The 17,929-nt window shown below is 38.1% G+C and overlaps 1 protein-coding gene across 3 annotated transcripts in view; it reads left to right on the top strand.

The window, feature by feature from the left end:
- The window catches only part of MAN2A2 (mannosidase alpha class 2A member 2), a 57,472-nt gene that overhangs the window by 24,620 nt on the left and 14,923 nt on the right, over nt 1-17,929 (top strand). For all 3 annotated transcript variants that reach the window (XM_075207829.1, XM_075207828.1, XM_075207830.1), the window contains exons 5-17: nt 662-833; nt 1,213-1,340; nt 1,772-1,945; nt 2,884-3,070; nt 4,313-4,490; nt 6,578-6,780; nt 10,209-10,391; nt 11,649-11,763; nt 13,063-13,130; nt 13,422-13,587; nt 14,923-15,159; nt 16,130-16,252; nt 16,999-17,113. In XM_075207829.1, coding sequence (XP_075063930.1) covers nt 662-833; nt 1,213-1,340; nt 1,772-1,945; nt 2,884-3,070; nt 4,313-4,490; nt 6,578-6,780; nt 10,209-10,391; nt 11,649-11,763; nt 13,063-13,130; nt 13,422-13,587; nt 14,923-15,159; nt 16,130-16,252; nt 16,999-17,113 — 2,049 coding nt within the window. The remainder of the gene's footprint in view (nt 1-661; nt 834-1,212; nt 1,341-1,771; nt 1,946-2,883; nt 3,071-4,312; nt 4,491-6,577; nt 6,781-10,208; nt 10,392-11,648; nt 11,764-13,062; nt 13,131-13,421; nt 13,588-14,922; nt 15,160-16,129; nt 16,253-16,998; nt 17,114-17,929) is intronic.

The following is a 17,929-nucleotide window of genomic DNA, read 5'->3' as shown; positions in this document are numbered from 1 at the left end:
ATTCCCTCCCTCGCACAGTAAGACTTTCCTCTAGTCTTCAAACCCTCAAGCGTTCTCTGAAAACCCACCTCTGCAGACAAGCGTATGATATTCCTCAACCACCATCTTAATCTCCCTAGGTTACCCTATTACCACCGTCTACACTGCTAACACAAGAAAACAATCCTCTGCCCAACATTTCCACACACACAGCCCGCTCAATACTTTTACCTTTGCGTTCTAGCTGGTCCCATGTGCAATATGATGTAGCACATGTCCTTGTGTTTCAAACTCCCATTGTCCTATAGATTGTAAGCTTGCGAGCAGGGTTCTCTTACCTCTCTGTCTGTATTACCCAGTATTGTCTTATCAATATTTGTTCCCAATTGTAAAGCGCTACCGAATTTGTTGGCGCTATATAAATAAACGTTGATGATGATGATCTATTTAAACACTCGAATTGAGCTTTGCTGTATTAATTGGAAAAGGACATTTTAATTTATCGAATTGAGGTTGGAGAATTCTTTCAGTTACAAGATAGAACAGCATGTCAACTATGCATCTGCATTTTGTTTAAGTTATAGGGTCCACCATTGTGTTGCCCAGTGGACTTTCCAATATGGTTAAGTGGATGCACAACAAGCTAGAAATTCTTATTGTGGTCTTATGTTTTGGATGTCAGGTTGGATAAAAACCTTTGATAAATATTACTATGACCAGACTCAGCATATCCTGAACAACATGGTAGTGAAGTTACAAGAGGACCCACGTCGGAGGTTCATCTGGTCAGAGATCTCCTTCTTTTCAAAGTGGTGGGACAACATCAATTCTCAGAAGAGAGCAGCAGTCCGCAGGTAGCTGCTGGGGTCCCTGACAAAAGGCATTTTTTTTAGGCTTTTTATATGCATAAGTCCTTTATCTACATGTCACATGCATGTTATGTCTCCTTGCTGATAACACTTCCTGCATATAACTGCTTGTTTAAAAATACGTATTTGCACAGGGCTGCGGATTCTGTGGGGCCTTATAAGTAAACAATGATGCTGATAATAACATATCGGCTTAACATAGAAATAGCATGCATTAACCAATAGGACAGTTTGCCTTTGATTATCGTTCAAGCATTCTCCACTTTTCTAAAATTAGCCTATATCTATTGTACATCTTGTTAGGGACCACTTTATGTATTAGACATTTATCATGTCTTCTGGCCTATGTGTTTACTCTCCATAGGTTAGTTGCTAATGGTCAATTGGAAATGACAACCGGCGGCTGGGTGATGCCCGATGAAGCCAATACTCACTACTTTGCCATGATCGACCAGATGATAGAAGGGCACCAGTGGCTGAAGAAAAATATTGGTAGAAATGTTAATTTGCTATAACAGGGTCGGGTTAAGGCAGTATTGGCTAACCTGTAACACTCCAGGGGGTTTTGTACAACCCGCACTATGATACATTTACCCCCAGGTGTTGTAAAACTACAAGTCCCAGCATACCCTTCCAGCAATAAGCTACTATATATTGGCAAAGCATGCTGGGACTTATAGTTTCACAACACCTGGAGTGTCACAGGTTAGCCAACACTGGTTTAAGGGCATCTAGTTCTTTTTAGTTTTGTATTAAATGGAATATATTGCTTTCTTTTTTTTTTTTTAAAGCTGCTCTTTTTCTTTGTTACGGGCTATTCAAAGCTTGTACTTGGCAAAAGAGGACCTTTCATACAGGTGACAGACTATCTTTTATAATGTCATTTTTCTTACTTGGTTGGTTTCAAACAATATCTTTTGTAGGTGTCAATCCAAGGTCGGGATGGGCGGTGGATCCTTTTGGACACAGTTCTACCATGCCTTACCTTTTAAAACGCTCCAACCTAACCAGCATGCTGATCCAGAGGGTGCATTACTCTATCAAGAAACATTTTGCAGCCACCCAAAGCCTGGAGTTCATGTGGAGACAGACATGGGGTATGGCCAGTTCTCTTTACACTAGTCCTAAGCCTGTGGCTTTGGAGATTTCTACTCTAGCAGCATCTAAGTTTCCAGGCTGCCTGTCAACCAACATACCGGACTTTACAGCACAAGTATATTGTAAACGTTTTCTATTTCTTTATTTGTTTTGTAAAATGCTAATGATGGAATTTGTTGCATAAAGGTCCCTGCTGTCTGGTATTACACTAATGTGCATGTTACTATTTATAGGCCAGATTTAGAAACCATAATGTTAGCAGCTATTTGTAAAACATTGAACTTGAATTATTTGATGACATATATTTATATATTTTGTTGGAGATGTTCACTATTAGGTTTTGTTGACATTTTCCAATTATTTATAAAATGACTCGCAAATATTTTTAGTATTTCTATGCTGCCTTAAAGGCTGAAAAGCAACATCTAAACTCCTCAGCTTTTCTGCAGCACTAAGGATTATCTGTTGTTGCAGTACTGTAAAAAACTAACATTTTCTCTTTTTAGAACTCCAACTAGTATCATTTCAAAAATGTATTTGATACACCGACTAACATATCCAGCTCACAAGTAGATGGGTTATTAACAAATTTAACATATGCTTATGTTTTATTACAAGGAAGGAAAAAGTTAATAACAATTTGCAAATCTTGCGCTGCTCCATGTCAGTCTTACTGTAGGAGTGTGGAGCTTGGCTATGATATCACAGCTAAGTGCCGCACTCCCAGCCTGAGGAGCAGCAGAAGTGGGCATGCCACTTCCGGGGGGTGGGCACCACTTCTGGGTGGGGGGGGGGGGAGCGTCACCTACACCGCTGCACTTAGTATTTTTAGAACAGACATCATGGGTGTGAAATCCAGCAAGACTGTGAGAAGCACGTGTGTTAGCCTGTAAAGATGTTTGCTTCTAACATATTTCTTTTGTGATCCATTTTTCAGACCCAGATTCCAGCACTGATATATTTTGCCACATGATGCCCTTTTACAGCTATGATGTTCCTCACACGTGTGGCCCTGACCCGAAAATCTGCTGCCAGTTTGATTTCAGGCGCTTGCCAGGAGGCAGAATCAATTGCCCTTGGAAAACGCCACCAAGGGCAATCACTGAGTCCAATGTGGCAGAGCGGTAAGTGGTATGAGAAGATTTACCAGCTTCTTGCAAAGAGGATCCTCAGTGATCTTAATGATCAACTTGAGGCTGTATTCCTGAATCATATGGGACAGAACTGATCAACTGGATAAGGGAAAAATTCCCCACACAAGAAAATGCAAATGAAGGGATTATATAGAAGCCTGGCTGCAATATTTAAGCATATTTATTTTTATAATTTTTTATATTTATTTATGCAATAATAAGCATATTTTATTTGTCTAGCCTTGATTAGATTATTTTATAAGGTTTTACTAAGTGTTCTAGAAAGTGGAAAAATCAACAGAAATGCCAATACTTTGTTTTTTTATTCTGTGTCTGTATACAGTACACTTATGATAATGCATTTAAAAACCTATTTAAAATTGTACCTTGCTAATCACTAGAGATTTAGCTCCGGCCAATCAGTACAAACCTTTTGAGATTTACTTATTTTGGAATCCAGTATCCTTGTAGTCCGTCATATGTGTCATCAGAGTTCTGTATATTTAATATTATGGTTAACATTGGTTTAATGGTATAACATTGATTTTATGCCAAAATATGGAATACATTCACTGATGAGTTGTATGTGCAGTATTCAGTTGTTCATTTCCTAAATCAATGAAATAGATTTTCATTCATAAACCAATGCATGTATTAATTAGTAATATATTTTCAAATAAGTAAGCTCAGCAAAACAAACCTAAGCTAAATCCATTGTTTCAGCATTAAACCTGCTACTTGTATAAATCTTTCCATTAAAAACCAAAAACTTCTGAAGGGGGGACATTTAGATTTCTATGTCCCATCCTCCCCTTTGTGTCCAGACCTGCAGTCCTTCTCAATGAACAATCAAGATTGACTCAGGGGACAATGTTACAGAAGCAATATGAAGCTGTTGGGAGGCTGTGTGAGAGGAACTGCAGGAGCAGCTGTGAAGAGGTCTAATGCACAAAGAAACATTTGTAAACCGTTCCTAAGTTTATATGCATTTATTATATACGCGTTTTCATTTTTTTATCACTTTTAATAAAGAGTATCTTCCCTGAAAAAAAGACTATTAAGGAAGCCCATAAGAGACAGTTATATTTCATTATGACTGAGTAATTGCAATGCATAGCTCTTGGAATACATTAAAAACATAAACTTTTGTTAAAGATTTTCTTGAAGCTGCTAATGGTAGGGTCATTACTGTGTAGCATTTATAAAGACATTTTCTCTGCTTAATAATGACAGGGCCAACCTCCTGTTGGATCAATATCGGAAAAAGTCCAAGTTATATCGCAGTAAGGTGGTCCTTGTCCCCTTAGGAGATGACTTCCGTTACGACAAAATCCAAGAGTGGGACGCTCAATTTTTAAACTACCAGAAGCTCTTTGATTACATGAACTCACATCCGGAACTCCATGTTAAAGTAAGAATGTCCCTTTATAATTATATAATCTCTGACATGAATATTTGTACCAAATGAACAAGATCTTATATTCGGTGGCCAGGAGAGAGAGTCACTGATTGTAGAATAAATGGTATATGTCAAAGATGGATGAACAAAAATGTATGTGACGGTATAATGCTGCACTGACACTTAGGGAGGGAGAGGAGCATTGTAGCTCAGCTGAAGCTTGGAGGTAGCCATTTTATTCCAGGCTCTGTGTTTAGTCTTGCAGCCATGGCTGTGAACGGGAGGACCAATGAGAAGCTGCAGTCACAGACATTGCGGCTTCTTATTGGTCCTCCCACTCACACCCCTGTACGGCAGCCATTTTAGAGTGGTGAACAACAATGTTGGTCACTTTAGGTGGTAGTGCCACTTTAAGTCACATATATTTGCATTTGTGTTTCTGAACACTATTGATTGTTAACGCTTACTAAGCTGTCCGTCATATAACCTATATTAGAGGTCCAAAAATGTAACTGGGTGAGAAATACCACCGGAAAACCAACAGATTAAAAAATAAAAATACTATTAAAAATGAAAAATAATGAAAAATATTAAAATTATGAACATTTATGGAACATGAAATAAAGATGACTGGGTCGTAGTTTTTTTTAATACTATTTATTCAGGAAATGATAATTGAAAGAAGAAATCTTTTTAAAGGTTTATGAGTGATTTGTCATTAGTTTTTAATGCAATTCATGACATAGTAGACCTAAGAAACTGTTCAATATTTTTTAATTCTGTCTGCTCTGTTCATATTATATCAAGCAGAGCTTACTCTTAATTAGGATTCTTTATTTTGAAGGGATTGTCAACATTTTTTTAAAAAAATGTTTTAATCTTTGTGTGTCAGTATCAGAGGCTGTTGCATTCTACAAAAAAATGAATGCTCTCGCTGTGCACGCCATAGAAGAAATGCATGCTGTGTACTGATGCACACTCATTTATATAAGCACTTTGATAAAGGCTTTTTTATACACCTTTGATTAATTTCTTAAAACACATCACAGAATATCATTGTAGATAAATACACCATTCAGCCAGAACATTAGAACCACCTGCCTAATATTGTGTAGATCCCTCTCGTGCCACCAAAACAGCTCTGACCCATTGAGACATGGACGCCACCAGACCTCTGAAGGTGTCCTGTGGTATCTGACACCAAAACGTTAGCAGCAAATCCTTTAAGTCTGTAAGTTGTGAGGTGGGGCCTCCATGGCGCGGACTTGTTTTTCCAGCATATCCCACAGATGCTCGATTGGATTGAAGTCTGGGGAGTTTGGAGGTCAAGTCAACACCTTGAACTCTGTCATGTTCCTCAAACCATTCCTGAACAATTTTTGCAGTGTGGCAGGAAGAATTATCCTGCTGAAATAGGCCACTGCCATCAGGGAATATCATTGCTATGAAGGGGTGTACTTGGTCTGCAGCAATGTTTAGGTAGGTGGGACGTGTCAAAGTAACATCCACATGAATGCCATGACCCAAGGTTTCCTATCGGAGCATTGTCCAGAGCATCAAACTGCCTCTGCCGGCTTACCTTCTTCCCATAGTGCATCCTGGTGCCATCTCTTCCCAAGGTAAACAATGCACACGCAACTGGCCGTCCACATGATGTAAAATAAAACGTGATTCATCAGACAAGGTCACCTTCTTCCATTGCTCCATGGCCCACTTCTGGCACTCACGTGCCCATTGTTGCTGGTGGACAGGTGTCTGCATGAGCACTCTGACTGGTCTGCTGCTTTACAGCCTCATACACAGCAAGTTGCAATGCATTGTATGTTCTGACAGCTTTCTATCATAGCCAGCATCGTCTAAACATCACAACTTGTCAAAGTCGCTCAGATTCTTACACTTGCCCATTTTTCCTACCTCCCAACACATCAACTTCAAGAATTAACTATTCACTTGCTGCCTAATATATCCCACCCCTTGTAACTAGATAATCAGTGTTATTCACTTCACTTGTCAGTGGTTTTAATGTTGTTGCTGATCGGTGTATACTGTGTCTATGTATCCATCACCTCATTCACTAATAACTTTGGCTCCCTCTACAGGCTCAGTTTGGAACTTTGTCAGATTACTTTGATGCCATGTACAAGAAGATGGGAGTTACTTCGGGAATGAAACCTCCTGACTTTCCTGTGCTTACTGGAGATTTCTTTTCCTATGCTGACCGAGAGGATCACTATTGGACAGGATACTACACATCAAGGCCATTTTACAAGAGCATGGATAGAGTGCTAGAGTCACACCTCAGGTAGGAGTCTGAACCAAACACATGAACAGAGAAGACATAGGGCTAGATTTACTAAACGCAGGGGGGGTTTCTGAGTCTCCAGAACACCCCCCCCCCCCCCCCCCAGCGCTAACTTGGTGCCCACCATAGCGGCACTGTCCTATACAGCAGCCGCGGCGCTGTGAAAGAAGCGTCCGCGGCGGTGCTGTGTTGTATACAGCACCGCCACGGACGCTTCTTTCACAGCGCCGTGGCTGCTGTATAGGACAGCGCTGCCGAAACGGAGCGGCTCTCTCTCGTGGGTTTTTTTGGGGGGTCAGGGGGGGGGAAATGCGTGCGCCCCTGAAACGGGTTTGAAAAAGTGGAGATGTTGCCTATAGCAACCAATCAGATTCTAGCTGTCATTTTGTAGAATTCACTAAATAAATGAAAGCTAGAATCTGGTTGGTAGCTATAGGCAACATCTCCTCTTTTTCAAACCCACCGTTTAGTAAATATACCCCATAGTGTAACAATCCACAATTAATGTGATCGTATTGCCATAGCATTAGAGTAGTTAAGGTGTGTGACATTTTATGCAAGCTTGTTGTATACCTCTCTTGATGACAAACTATTGTCAGGTGTTGCCAACTATTTTACTGCAGTATCCTGTAACAGGTTTACTGGCTCAAAGTTTAATGTTCACAATATTGTCTGAAGTATATTCAGTTCTAGTAAACTCCTAAAACTGATACATACCGTGATGTTTCGGAAAATAAGACCTAATATAAGACCCAAATTGAGGCTAATGGGGAGCAGGTCACTATAGTTAATATGCGGTGGATACCTATACGTTCAATTGAAACAGCACTTTTTTTAAAGTGATTTTTCAAAAAATCGTGTTCATTTTATTAGTATTGTTTTAGAAAAAATTTAAATATATCCTATAAAATTATAGCTAAATAAAAAGAATACAATGATATGTATCTTCAAAACTAAAATGTATTCTACTGAGATATTAGGTTTACCTTTGTTCTAGTTATGTCTTCTAACATTGTTTGTTTTTCTCTTTTCTCATCTTGTATTGATTATTACTGATGCTATTGTCTCTCTTGCCCCTTATTTGTATTTTGCTCAGTCTATATTTCGTTGTATGGCGCTGCGGATTCAGTGGCACCTTATAAATAAACTATGATGATCATCATTCTATGTTTTAACACGAGAGGATGATAATGAATCATCTTTAATAAAGGAGTTGCCATGTGATCTAAGTTTCTTGTATCATCTTGTAGAATCTCATTTCTACTTTCGATAACAAATTACATTATGGGAGTTAAGATGCTTTGGATTTTGTTAAATAGACATTATTCTACTTTTAGTTGGATCCCTTTTTAGTATGGCCAATACACCTCTTCAAAGCTGTCTGAATACTAAGTGCACTTACTGAGTTGAGACTTACCGTGCTTCAGGGGTGCGCCCTATGGGAAAAGTATTGTCCCTTCAAAATAAATTGTGATTACTGTCGCTGTTGGACTGCCCTTTAATTCATTACAACTTTTACATTTTTATCTTAAAATTCCACTCTTAAATAAATGTCATGAGACTTTCTATCATGGCATTTGTGCACATAAAATGTGCTTCACATAGTTGATTTAAAAATGACACATTAGCCTTTTAGGCCGAACCCCCATGACTATCAGAGCCAAGTATGTGTATCAGGTTCAGGATGTTTAGTGTGGGGAGAGAGGCTTTCAGGTGTTGTTTTCAATTACAGTATATACTTTTATGGAATGTGTGTTTATCATGTACCAGGTTCAGGTATGTTGTGAAGAGTTACATATACTAAAGGAAACATTAACATTGTAAAGCTTTGGTTTAAATCCCTTAATATGTGTCTCATTGCTCATTGTGTGGTGTTTCCCAGTTTCTGATTCTTAATCTGAAACAAAAAATCTATATAATTTATTTTACCCATTTTATTTAATTCCTATGTCAAGCCTGTGCTGCAACACATATCAGTGATTTCTGTGATAGTATTGCAAAACTGTGACAGCCTTAGACATATAAGACCTGAGTCATTAAGGAGAGCACAGCATAAAAAAAGAGTAACTTTGCACCTGGCAAAACCATGTTGCATTGGAGGGGGAGGTAAATTTAAAATGTGGGGACAGATTTATAGTTGGGGTAGGGCATGTCCTAGATCAACTATAAAATTCAGTGCAAAACTAAAGCTAGCAAGTATTTGTGTGATACATGGAAGAACTGCCAGTGTTTAATTTATGTGCAAAATAATAAACTGATTTGCACCCCTTGCGATGTAACATGGTTTGTCCCGAAGAACATTTACTCCTTTTATTGCCTTACTTAATGACTCAGGCCCATAGGCTTTATTTACTATGTCTAAACACATTATATTAACTCTGTGTTCATCTGCTTTTTTAGTCTGGGTTTCAATATGGTACTTTGCCTTAGAGAACAGTGTTGTACATTTTTTTATTTCATTTGCAGATATTAAAGCTAATTTGATCCCCATACTCTCCTGCACAGGCTTAAAAGTATTGTTTATAAATCACATTTACTCATATGAGTCTTGAGTCACATGATTATTGCCTGGAGGTGAAGGAACCAATTGAATCATCTTTGATGCAATCATAGATGCATCAAATGCAGCAGTTAGTAAGCATGAACATTGTATATAAAAGTCTGCTTCTAGAGAGATTTCTCACAATAGTGATTTCCAAATGTATGTTGTTCATTTTACAACTGTAGACAATATGTAGTAGAAAGTAGCAGAAAATGGTATGTTTATTGAAGGAGATGTTAACTTAAGGATTGTACATTTTATAACCTTCTCTTCTTAAGTGACATCTCCATTTATTTACTTTTAAGCAAATATTCCCTGTTGGAAGTAAACCGATTAACATTTAAACCTTATCAGCATCTCTGCAGCACTGATGGCTAATGCTTTGCATAGGCCAGCAGTATTGTAACAGAGTAACAGTAGTTGCTAAGTTCTCCTTTAGTGAATAGAGAAACAAGGTTGGTGTGAAAAGCTCAGACGCCTGTCGTTTCAAAGTCACCTGATATATGTTGGATCAAATATCCTACACTTTTAGATTTATTATAAAAAACTTGAATACAGTGTATATATTTTTTTACCTATGGGCCAGAAAAGTTCATAACAATTTGAAAATCATAATATTAAATGGGGAATATTATTTATTTTCATTTATTTATTTTATTTTCCAACCCCCCAGTACAATGTATGTTTGTCATTACACCTAATACCTGCTATGTAAATGTGTGACCTACCTCTCCAGTAACTGGCATGTTTAGCATAATTGGAAGATAATACTAATATTTTTAGGTTATACATGTTTCACACAAGGATGACTACCAAAAACAAAACAACTCTTTTAAGATTTAAACATGAAATGTTTATTGATATTGTGTTCTGTACCTGTTTTCAGAGGGGCAGAGATCCTGTACAGTCTGGCCATTAATCATGCAAGGAGAGCTGGCTTGGAAAGTAGATACCCACTGTCTGATTATGCTTTGTTAACCGATGCCAGGCGTAACCTCGGCCTGTTCCAACACCATGATGCCATCACTGGCACAGCAAAAGAAGCTGTGGTCATTGACTATGGCGTGCGGTAAGAACTAACCACAATGATTGAAACATGTCACAAAAGATTGTTAATATAATAGTATTGATTTATGTTTGGACATACGTATATTTGCGTAGTGTATCTTGCGTGAAATAGTTCTGCGTATGCTCAGTAATAAAACTTACACCAATAAACGCAATTACATGTCTAAACGCAAATGACACTTCTGACAGCCTAAGACTTGAGGGGCGGAACAGGGGAGGGAAGGGGTGGAAAATCGTCGGACACGTACAATAAAGTGTGCCAAGGGCGTTCCGATGCGGACAATTAAAGTCCTGGGTTTCTCGGAAGTAAGATTGATTTCACTCATGTCATTTGTACCAGCTGCAGGCCAGGTGTCAGTGCCGGCTGATAGTGATGATTGTCACGGCATAGTCTTTGTTTAAAAACTACACATATACGTGCCACTAGATGGCACAAAACATGTGTATGCAAGTAAGAAATATATAAAGGCATTGTGTGTACAGTATGCATTAAAAGCAACTTTATTGTTAATAAATATATATATATATCATTTAAATCCAGATTTTTATTGATAATTACACTGTTAAGAGTTGTTCATTTATTTTATAATATAAATGTTTTTGTATGTGTTCTGATGTGACCTTATATTGCCCATATGCTTGTGCGTATACTGCAGTCTGTGCTGTCTCTCTACGTAAGGCAAATAGAGTTTAGGCCAGAGGTGTCCAAGTCCAGTCCTCCAGGGCTACCAACAGCTCATGTTTTCAGGATTTCTTTAATCATGCACAGGTGAGTTCATCTATTTGACTGGGTCATTAATTATTCCACCAGTTTCTACAGACAGAAATCCAGAAAACATGAACTGTTGGTAGCCCTTGAGGACTGATCTCTGGTTTAGGCAGAGCGTACTTGCAACCAGATTAAGTCAAAACGCATCTCGCGTGCAAGTTCCGAACATGAATCACGCTCAATGTGAGCATCATATTTAGGTGTGTTTGAATTGACTATTTTCCACATGGGAATACTCTCTAACTGAATAATAATAACTGAATAATTTGGGATCTTAGCCAGTAGCAAAACGCACATAACACTCACATAGAGGTAGACATAGAAACACAATTGGTAATCTTGCTATTTTATCTTAAAGTCTATCTTTCTTGGCTAACTTTCATTTTGTAATAGTAATGTATCTGCTCTGTGCTTCTAACCCTGACCTGTATCTGGCTGCATCTCTCTGCATGTCACGTCTGTGCATGTTCATCTCTCTGTCCTACTCAGGTTGCTCCATTCGCTGATGAATTTGAAACGCATCTTAATTAATGCAGCCCACTACCTGGTTGTGGCAGACAAGGAGAAGTATCACTATGATCATTCTGTGCCCTTCTTCAGCACGGTAATTGCATTACTGACATAAGCAGATAGCACTATCAGTCTGTTTTCAATAGATGAACTTTCAGCAAATTCCTGTTGCTCCTTCAAATCAGAAGAATAATAGAATCCTGTTTAAGTCCTTGTGGTGGACAGAGATGAAGGACAATACTTCTAGTGTTGTATCGTTTTGTTATACGTAGGCTGTTGTGTCTTTTATCATTTTCCAACTTCAGGGTTTTGTTTCAAAATGTTTTTTGAGATTTTCATCAGAATGAAGATTTAGCAACTGCATAAGGTATAGAACAAACGTGTTGCATAGTTTAATACAGAAATAATACAATACACAAATAATACACATGGGTCTAAACACACAGTGAATGAGAACAATAATTGTATTCTCCATATTCTTGTCATCTCAGCATGTTATTGATCCTATTTTTTTTCCTTAAGACTTTATTTATATTTTTTGGTATGTAATACACAAATATTCCGCAAGAACACAAGCGGGCAAAGACAAGTGATAACTCGAAAGTTAAATAAGAAAAATACAACATTCTCGGATGGAGCAAATGCATATTGTACAAAGGTGAACATATGATACCAGCCGAGAGCAGAAATACAACCTAGTATATAGGTGTATGCAATAGTTAAGGAAGACAGGGGGAGGGATTGATGAAACCAGACCTGGAACCCCCAGTGTCCGGTGGTCAGTTAGACCGATGAATCATTTATTATCCTACCTAATAATGATAAAAGTAATAATATAGAATTTGGCCTGCCCAGCCCTGTTCATAGGTTATTGATCCTATTTTTATGATTATATACTGTATAAAATGCCTGCTGAATTATTTATCTCTGTTCAGAGGCAGACAACAGACCTATTTGTTAAAGTTAGGTTAGAGGAAATCTGGGGATAAATGTATCAAGTTGAGAGTTTTCCGGCGTGTTTGAAAAACCAATCAGATTCTACCTATGATTTATTTAGTACATTCTACAAAATGACAGCTAGAATCTGACTGGTTGCTATAGGCAACATCTCCACTTTTCAAACCCGCCGGAAAACTCTCAGCTTGATACATTTACCCCCTGGTCTAAGACCAAAGTTAAAGACTTTTCACTTTGATTTTAAATAAGTCAGTTTGAGCCATAAATACTATGAGGTGCATGTGGTTGTGCACACAAGTCTTTTCTTACTAAATAAGTTTAATTAATTATAGAAATATCTGTATCGCTGTGGTTGCATTCAGTGCCCTCAAATGTGTCCCATTGTATTTTGATATAAGCAATATTTCCACATTAATCTATCGCTGTTTACTTTCAGGATAACAGCCGGTTAACCCAGGAAACACTGCCAGAGAAAACGGTTATTAAATTGGGTACATCTCCAAGGTACGGTGGTACATACATCTAGTGTTTTTGAACTATTTAACTGAATACTTATGCAGTTGTAAATACTGATTATTTTGGCTGCCTGATGGTCATTTACCTTAAGTAAATGACCATCAGGCATACCTTAAATGTTCGAGACAGATATTTTAGGACCTTTAAATATTATATTGGACAATAATGTTGTGTTTGATGACAGGCAGTTGAAATACTTCCTGGCAGGAGTTTGGTGTCATATTAATGTCTCCATTCACAGATGTGCTTAGAGATGTTTTTCCTTTTGCTGTGTTATAGGTATGTGGTAGTCTTCAACCCAGTGGAACAGAATCGCTTGTGTGTGGTCTCTCTTCTGGTGAACACACCTCATGTTCGAGTACTCACAGAAGAAGGACAGCCGATGGCCATCCAGCTTAGTCCAGTATGGCAGTCTGCAACTGACATGAACCCTGATGTTTACCAGGTCAGCAAAACCTATCGTAATAAAGATTTAAATGTCTGCATGTTTTCCTCCACACTGTCGTGGTCAACTAGCTACACAACCACACACAAGCTTTGGTCCTGTAGAAAATTGATTAAGTTTTGGAACAAAGTTATCGATTTCCTTAGTGCTACCTTTAATGTACTGGTTAGGAAGAATCCTACAGCTGTTGTCTTTGCCGACTTCAGTCACTAGGTCGGATTTGCCATCCTCAGAGATATTACCTATTTTAAGTGTAATTGTGACAATTGTGAAACAATTGCTCTTACGTCAGTAGACCTCTCCGATTTCCCCCACCCCCCTCCCCTGAGCTCCCTTAAAATTGAATTGTTGGATATACTTTATCTAGATAGATGGGCGTCTCTTCCAGACATAGAAACAGGGGTCAAAGGGTCACAAAAAATGGGGTTTATATATAGAATCACTGGATGAGACTGGCCACTCTAATATCTTAAACCTCTTTGAGTTTACTGAATGGTTTCTGCTTCGACAACTTCATGATTAGCATTTATCCCTGCACCATGTTCCCCATATATATATATATATATATATATATATATATATATATATATATAGAGTTAACTCTTAACTGTAGGGAAACCATTTATTTCCATTTGACACCTCCATCTCCTCTTCTCTTTTTTCTTACACCCTTTCACCCTCCTGCTTATTTAAGATTATGTTGTCTATAACGCATACTGTATACTACAGAATGTTTATAATTTGTGGATACTTTAATCACCTACTATAGTTAGTTGAAGTTTGTTTCATTTTATTTTATTATTTATTTTTATTTTTATTTTCATTTAGTTTTTTGTTTTTTCTATGTCAAATTGGTCTATATGTTGTGCAGCCTTGGGTAGCTTTTTTTCTGACAGTATGTTACACTTGCCGTATGTTTTATTGTTATTTATGTTTTCTTTGTATTACATACAATAAAAAAAAGAGCGTTAAAAAAAAAAAAACTGCTGCAACATTTTCTGCACACACTGATAATGTGATGTAAAACAGATGACACTTGTGTTTGTTGTATGTTTTCTTGACTATGAGAGCCCATACAAATCCTGCCGTCTCTATTTCTGTTTGTTCACCCTCCCCTGTATAAAATAAAATCCACTCCTCTGATCTCAAGCTTCTTTTTTCAGTCTATTGAAAAAGTAGAATTCTACAATCGACTGTATTATACCTCGCTTTGTATTCTTTTTTTGTTACACTGCTTAGAACTGTTCTTTATACTGTATCATATATCTGCTTTTTCAGATGTTCCTAATAAAATATTTTTGTAAGAAAAAGAAAATGTTTGTTCCATTGTTACAGGTGTCTTTCACAGCCCGGTTACCATCTCTCGGACTTAGCATCTTTCAGCTTTACATGTCATTTGATGCACACACTACCCTTAAATCCAGTGTCCGTGTATATCTCCACGGGAGGGACCTGACCATAAAGAAACAAGATGTGTTTCCAGTAAAGATCTTGGAGACGAGCACGGATGATTTTTACCTGGAGAATCAGTACATGCAGGTGTGGTTTTCTGGCACCACTGGTCTGTTGAAGGTGAGAGAAGGGAGATGTTTAAGCACATATCATTTATATAGCAATGGGAGAGAATTTACTGATGTGTACTACTAGTTGCCACTGTCTCCCGCTCCCATTATGCTTCTCTCCCATGAATGTACTCCTTGCTGTGTAAAGTGGTACTCCCAGATTAGATGAAAAACATCACCCAGCCCAGCACATCCCTCACCAAATTTCCATGGCTGGCAGCCATATTTCCTTTGCGCCACTGTTTCTCTCACAACCCTGGCTGAAAACCGGGGCCAGTATGATACTGCAGAGATGGGTGCAACCACGTGGACCAATAAGAAGCCTCAAGCATGGCGATTACATCTTGCGATTGGTCCTATCCCACCCATCTCAGCCGCCGTTTAAAGTGGTGAATGATAAACCTTATACATAAATGGAGAAACCCCAGGAAAACCTGCTTCACTCTGCTGTCCCCAGTGCTCCAGTGAGGGCGTAGGGTGATATTGGATTCTACTCAGGAATGCTGCTTTAATATTACACCCAGATTGTTATTCTGAATGCATTATACATTTATAGCCACCTGTTATGTAAACTATAAAGTATAAGTGTCTGTTATTTTATTTATTTACTTATTTAATGACCACTCTAGAAATTATCCTACATTGTGAAACATACTACCCAACTAACGAGAGACTTTAGTTCCCCTTTTAGAATAGAAATCAGCTAATCATTGCTATTGGGTTGTGTCTCTGCATACATGGCTTTGGTTTTATAATGTAACAATATATAAGGCATATTGGGCAGCAAGGTACAATGCATTGGATAAATGAATAGTAATCTTGGTAGAGGCGATGACGATGTAGGTTACTCTTCTGTGCTCATCTCTGATGAATAAATGGTTTAATGGCAGTCCATTTTGAGTTGCACATATGACCTCTGCTTGCTGGTTAGAGAGTGTGTTTGTGTTAGGATTTATGTAATTACTTATTGATTGCTGCAGGGTATTAAACGAGACAAAGAGGAGCAGGAACAGAAGATTAACATGGAATTTCTCATCTATGGGACTCGTACATCAAAGGACAAGAGTGGAGCTTATCTCTTCTTACCTGATGGAGATGCCAAGGTACAGAGTTCACCGTAGACAAATCCACATCCTTTATGTTTACTTGTTCAATATCTGATCTACTAGTGTTTGAGTTAATGTACACAGGCTGCATATCATGCGGATGCTAGACTGTATGTGGCTGGATTGCAAACACATTTAGTGAATCATTTGTCTATATGGTTCCTGTTTTCTCAATTTCAGTTCCAGCAAGTACTTGTGCGCTGTAGGATGCCCCCATGAGTTACACACGAAAATATGACTCCTACCTTCTGCTCCCATTAGTAGGGACAGATCAATAGATCATCTCTCCATGAAATGGAGAGATGACTATAAGTTTACATGAAATGGTCTCAATAAATGTTCAGTGTCAACAGCAAGTGGCTCTGAAGTGATTGCTAAATGATTGGCCATGATTGTGTTCTCTCTTTCCCTCTAATCTGTGTGAGCAGATGGGCACTGCAGAATAAACATCTTACTATCTACTACTGGTGTTTCACAGCCCAAACATTTTGTAACATCATGGTCTATACAATAAATGTCTATGCTTTTTTTTACCACGTATACCTATTTCAATTGAGTTTTAGCAATAAACTTTAACTTCCTGCTTTAATAAACCATCAGCTTTATATGCCTTCTTGTGTAACTTTTAGTAACAGATAATCTAGGAAACTTGCAGTCTCTTGTATTGTAGAGAAGACAAAGCAGATAACTGGTTGGAACAGATGAACATTGCCCGGTATAAGATGATGTTTTCATTGTTACAGTTGTACACTCCCAAAGACCCACCAGTGGTAAGAATTATCGAGGGTCCATTCTTTTCGGAGGTTACTTGCCACTTTCAACATGTTCAGCAGGTTATAAGGCTCTATAACTTACCAGGTCAGTGCTTCTTTAGGTAATGGAGAATGTGCAGTAGCTTTGTATTTGTATTTCCCAAAATTTAGATTTAGGAGTTACTAATAACATTCACAAATATATATGTGTGTGTGTGTGTGTGTGTGTGTGTCTATATATACATATAATATTAGGGATATGAAGATATTTCAGGTGATATTTTGATTGTGAGGAGATATTTTCCTACACATATTTGAGTTCTACAGGAGATATCCTCCCAGCAATCCCACTGAATTACAGTGCAGTTGGTGAACGTCACTTGTGAAGCTCACTATATGGCTTTGCACCGATTCACCTAGATGGTGCGCACAGCATGGTGCACGCCTGCTGTCTGCTCTGAGATGGCTCTGCAAACTAGGAGTGCATCCAGGTTGGCAGGAAGATATAAAAATTTAATGATGTGCTATGTGCAAGTGTGTAAAAGTTACATCAAAGTCCAGACTTCTACCACTTTAAAACCACTCCTCATTAAACTTTTCTGGGGGGTTTCTGCTCTGCCTCATTTTTTGCTTTATTCATAAGCATGAGAGGACATCAGATTTGTCTTTATTGCGCTTGCCACATTTGTTTACTTTATAAGTTTGCTTTTTTATTATTTATTTACATTGGGCTAAAATGTGTCTAGAAGTGTGCTGCTCTGCTGCATCTCATTAAAAGACTAGGGGGTATATTTACTAAACTGCGGGTTTGAAAAAGTGGAGATGTTGCCTATAGCAACCAATCAAATTCTAGTTATCATTTATTTAGTACATTCTATAAAATGACAGCTAGAATTTGATTGGTTGCTATAGGCAACATCTC

The sequence above is a fragment of the Mixophyes fleayi genome, chromosome 4 (assembly GCF_038048845.1).
Source record: "Mixophyes fleayi isolate aMixFle1 chromosome 4, aMixFle1.hap1, whole genome shotgun sequence".
Lineage (NCBI taxonomy): Eukaryota > Metazoa > Chordata > Amphibia > Anura > Limnodynastidae > Mixophyes > Mixophyes fleayi.
Note: the sequence above shows the minus strand (reverse complement) of the source record. Positions and strands in the feature narration are given on the sequence as shown.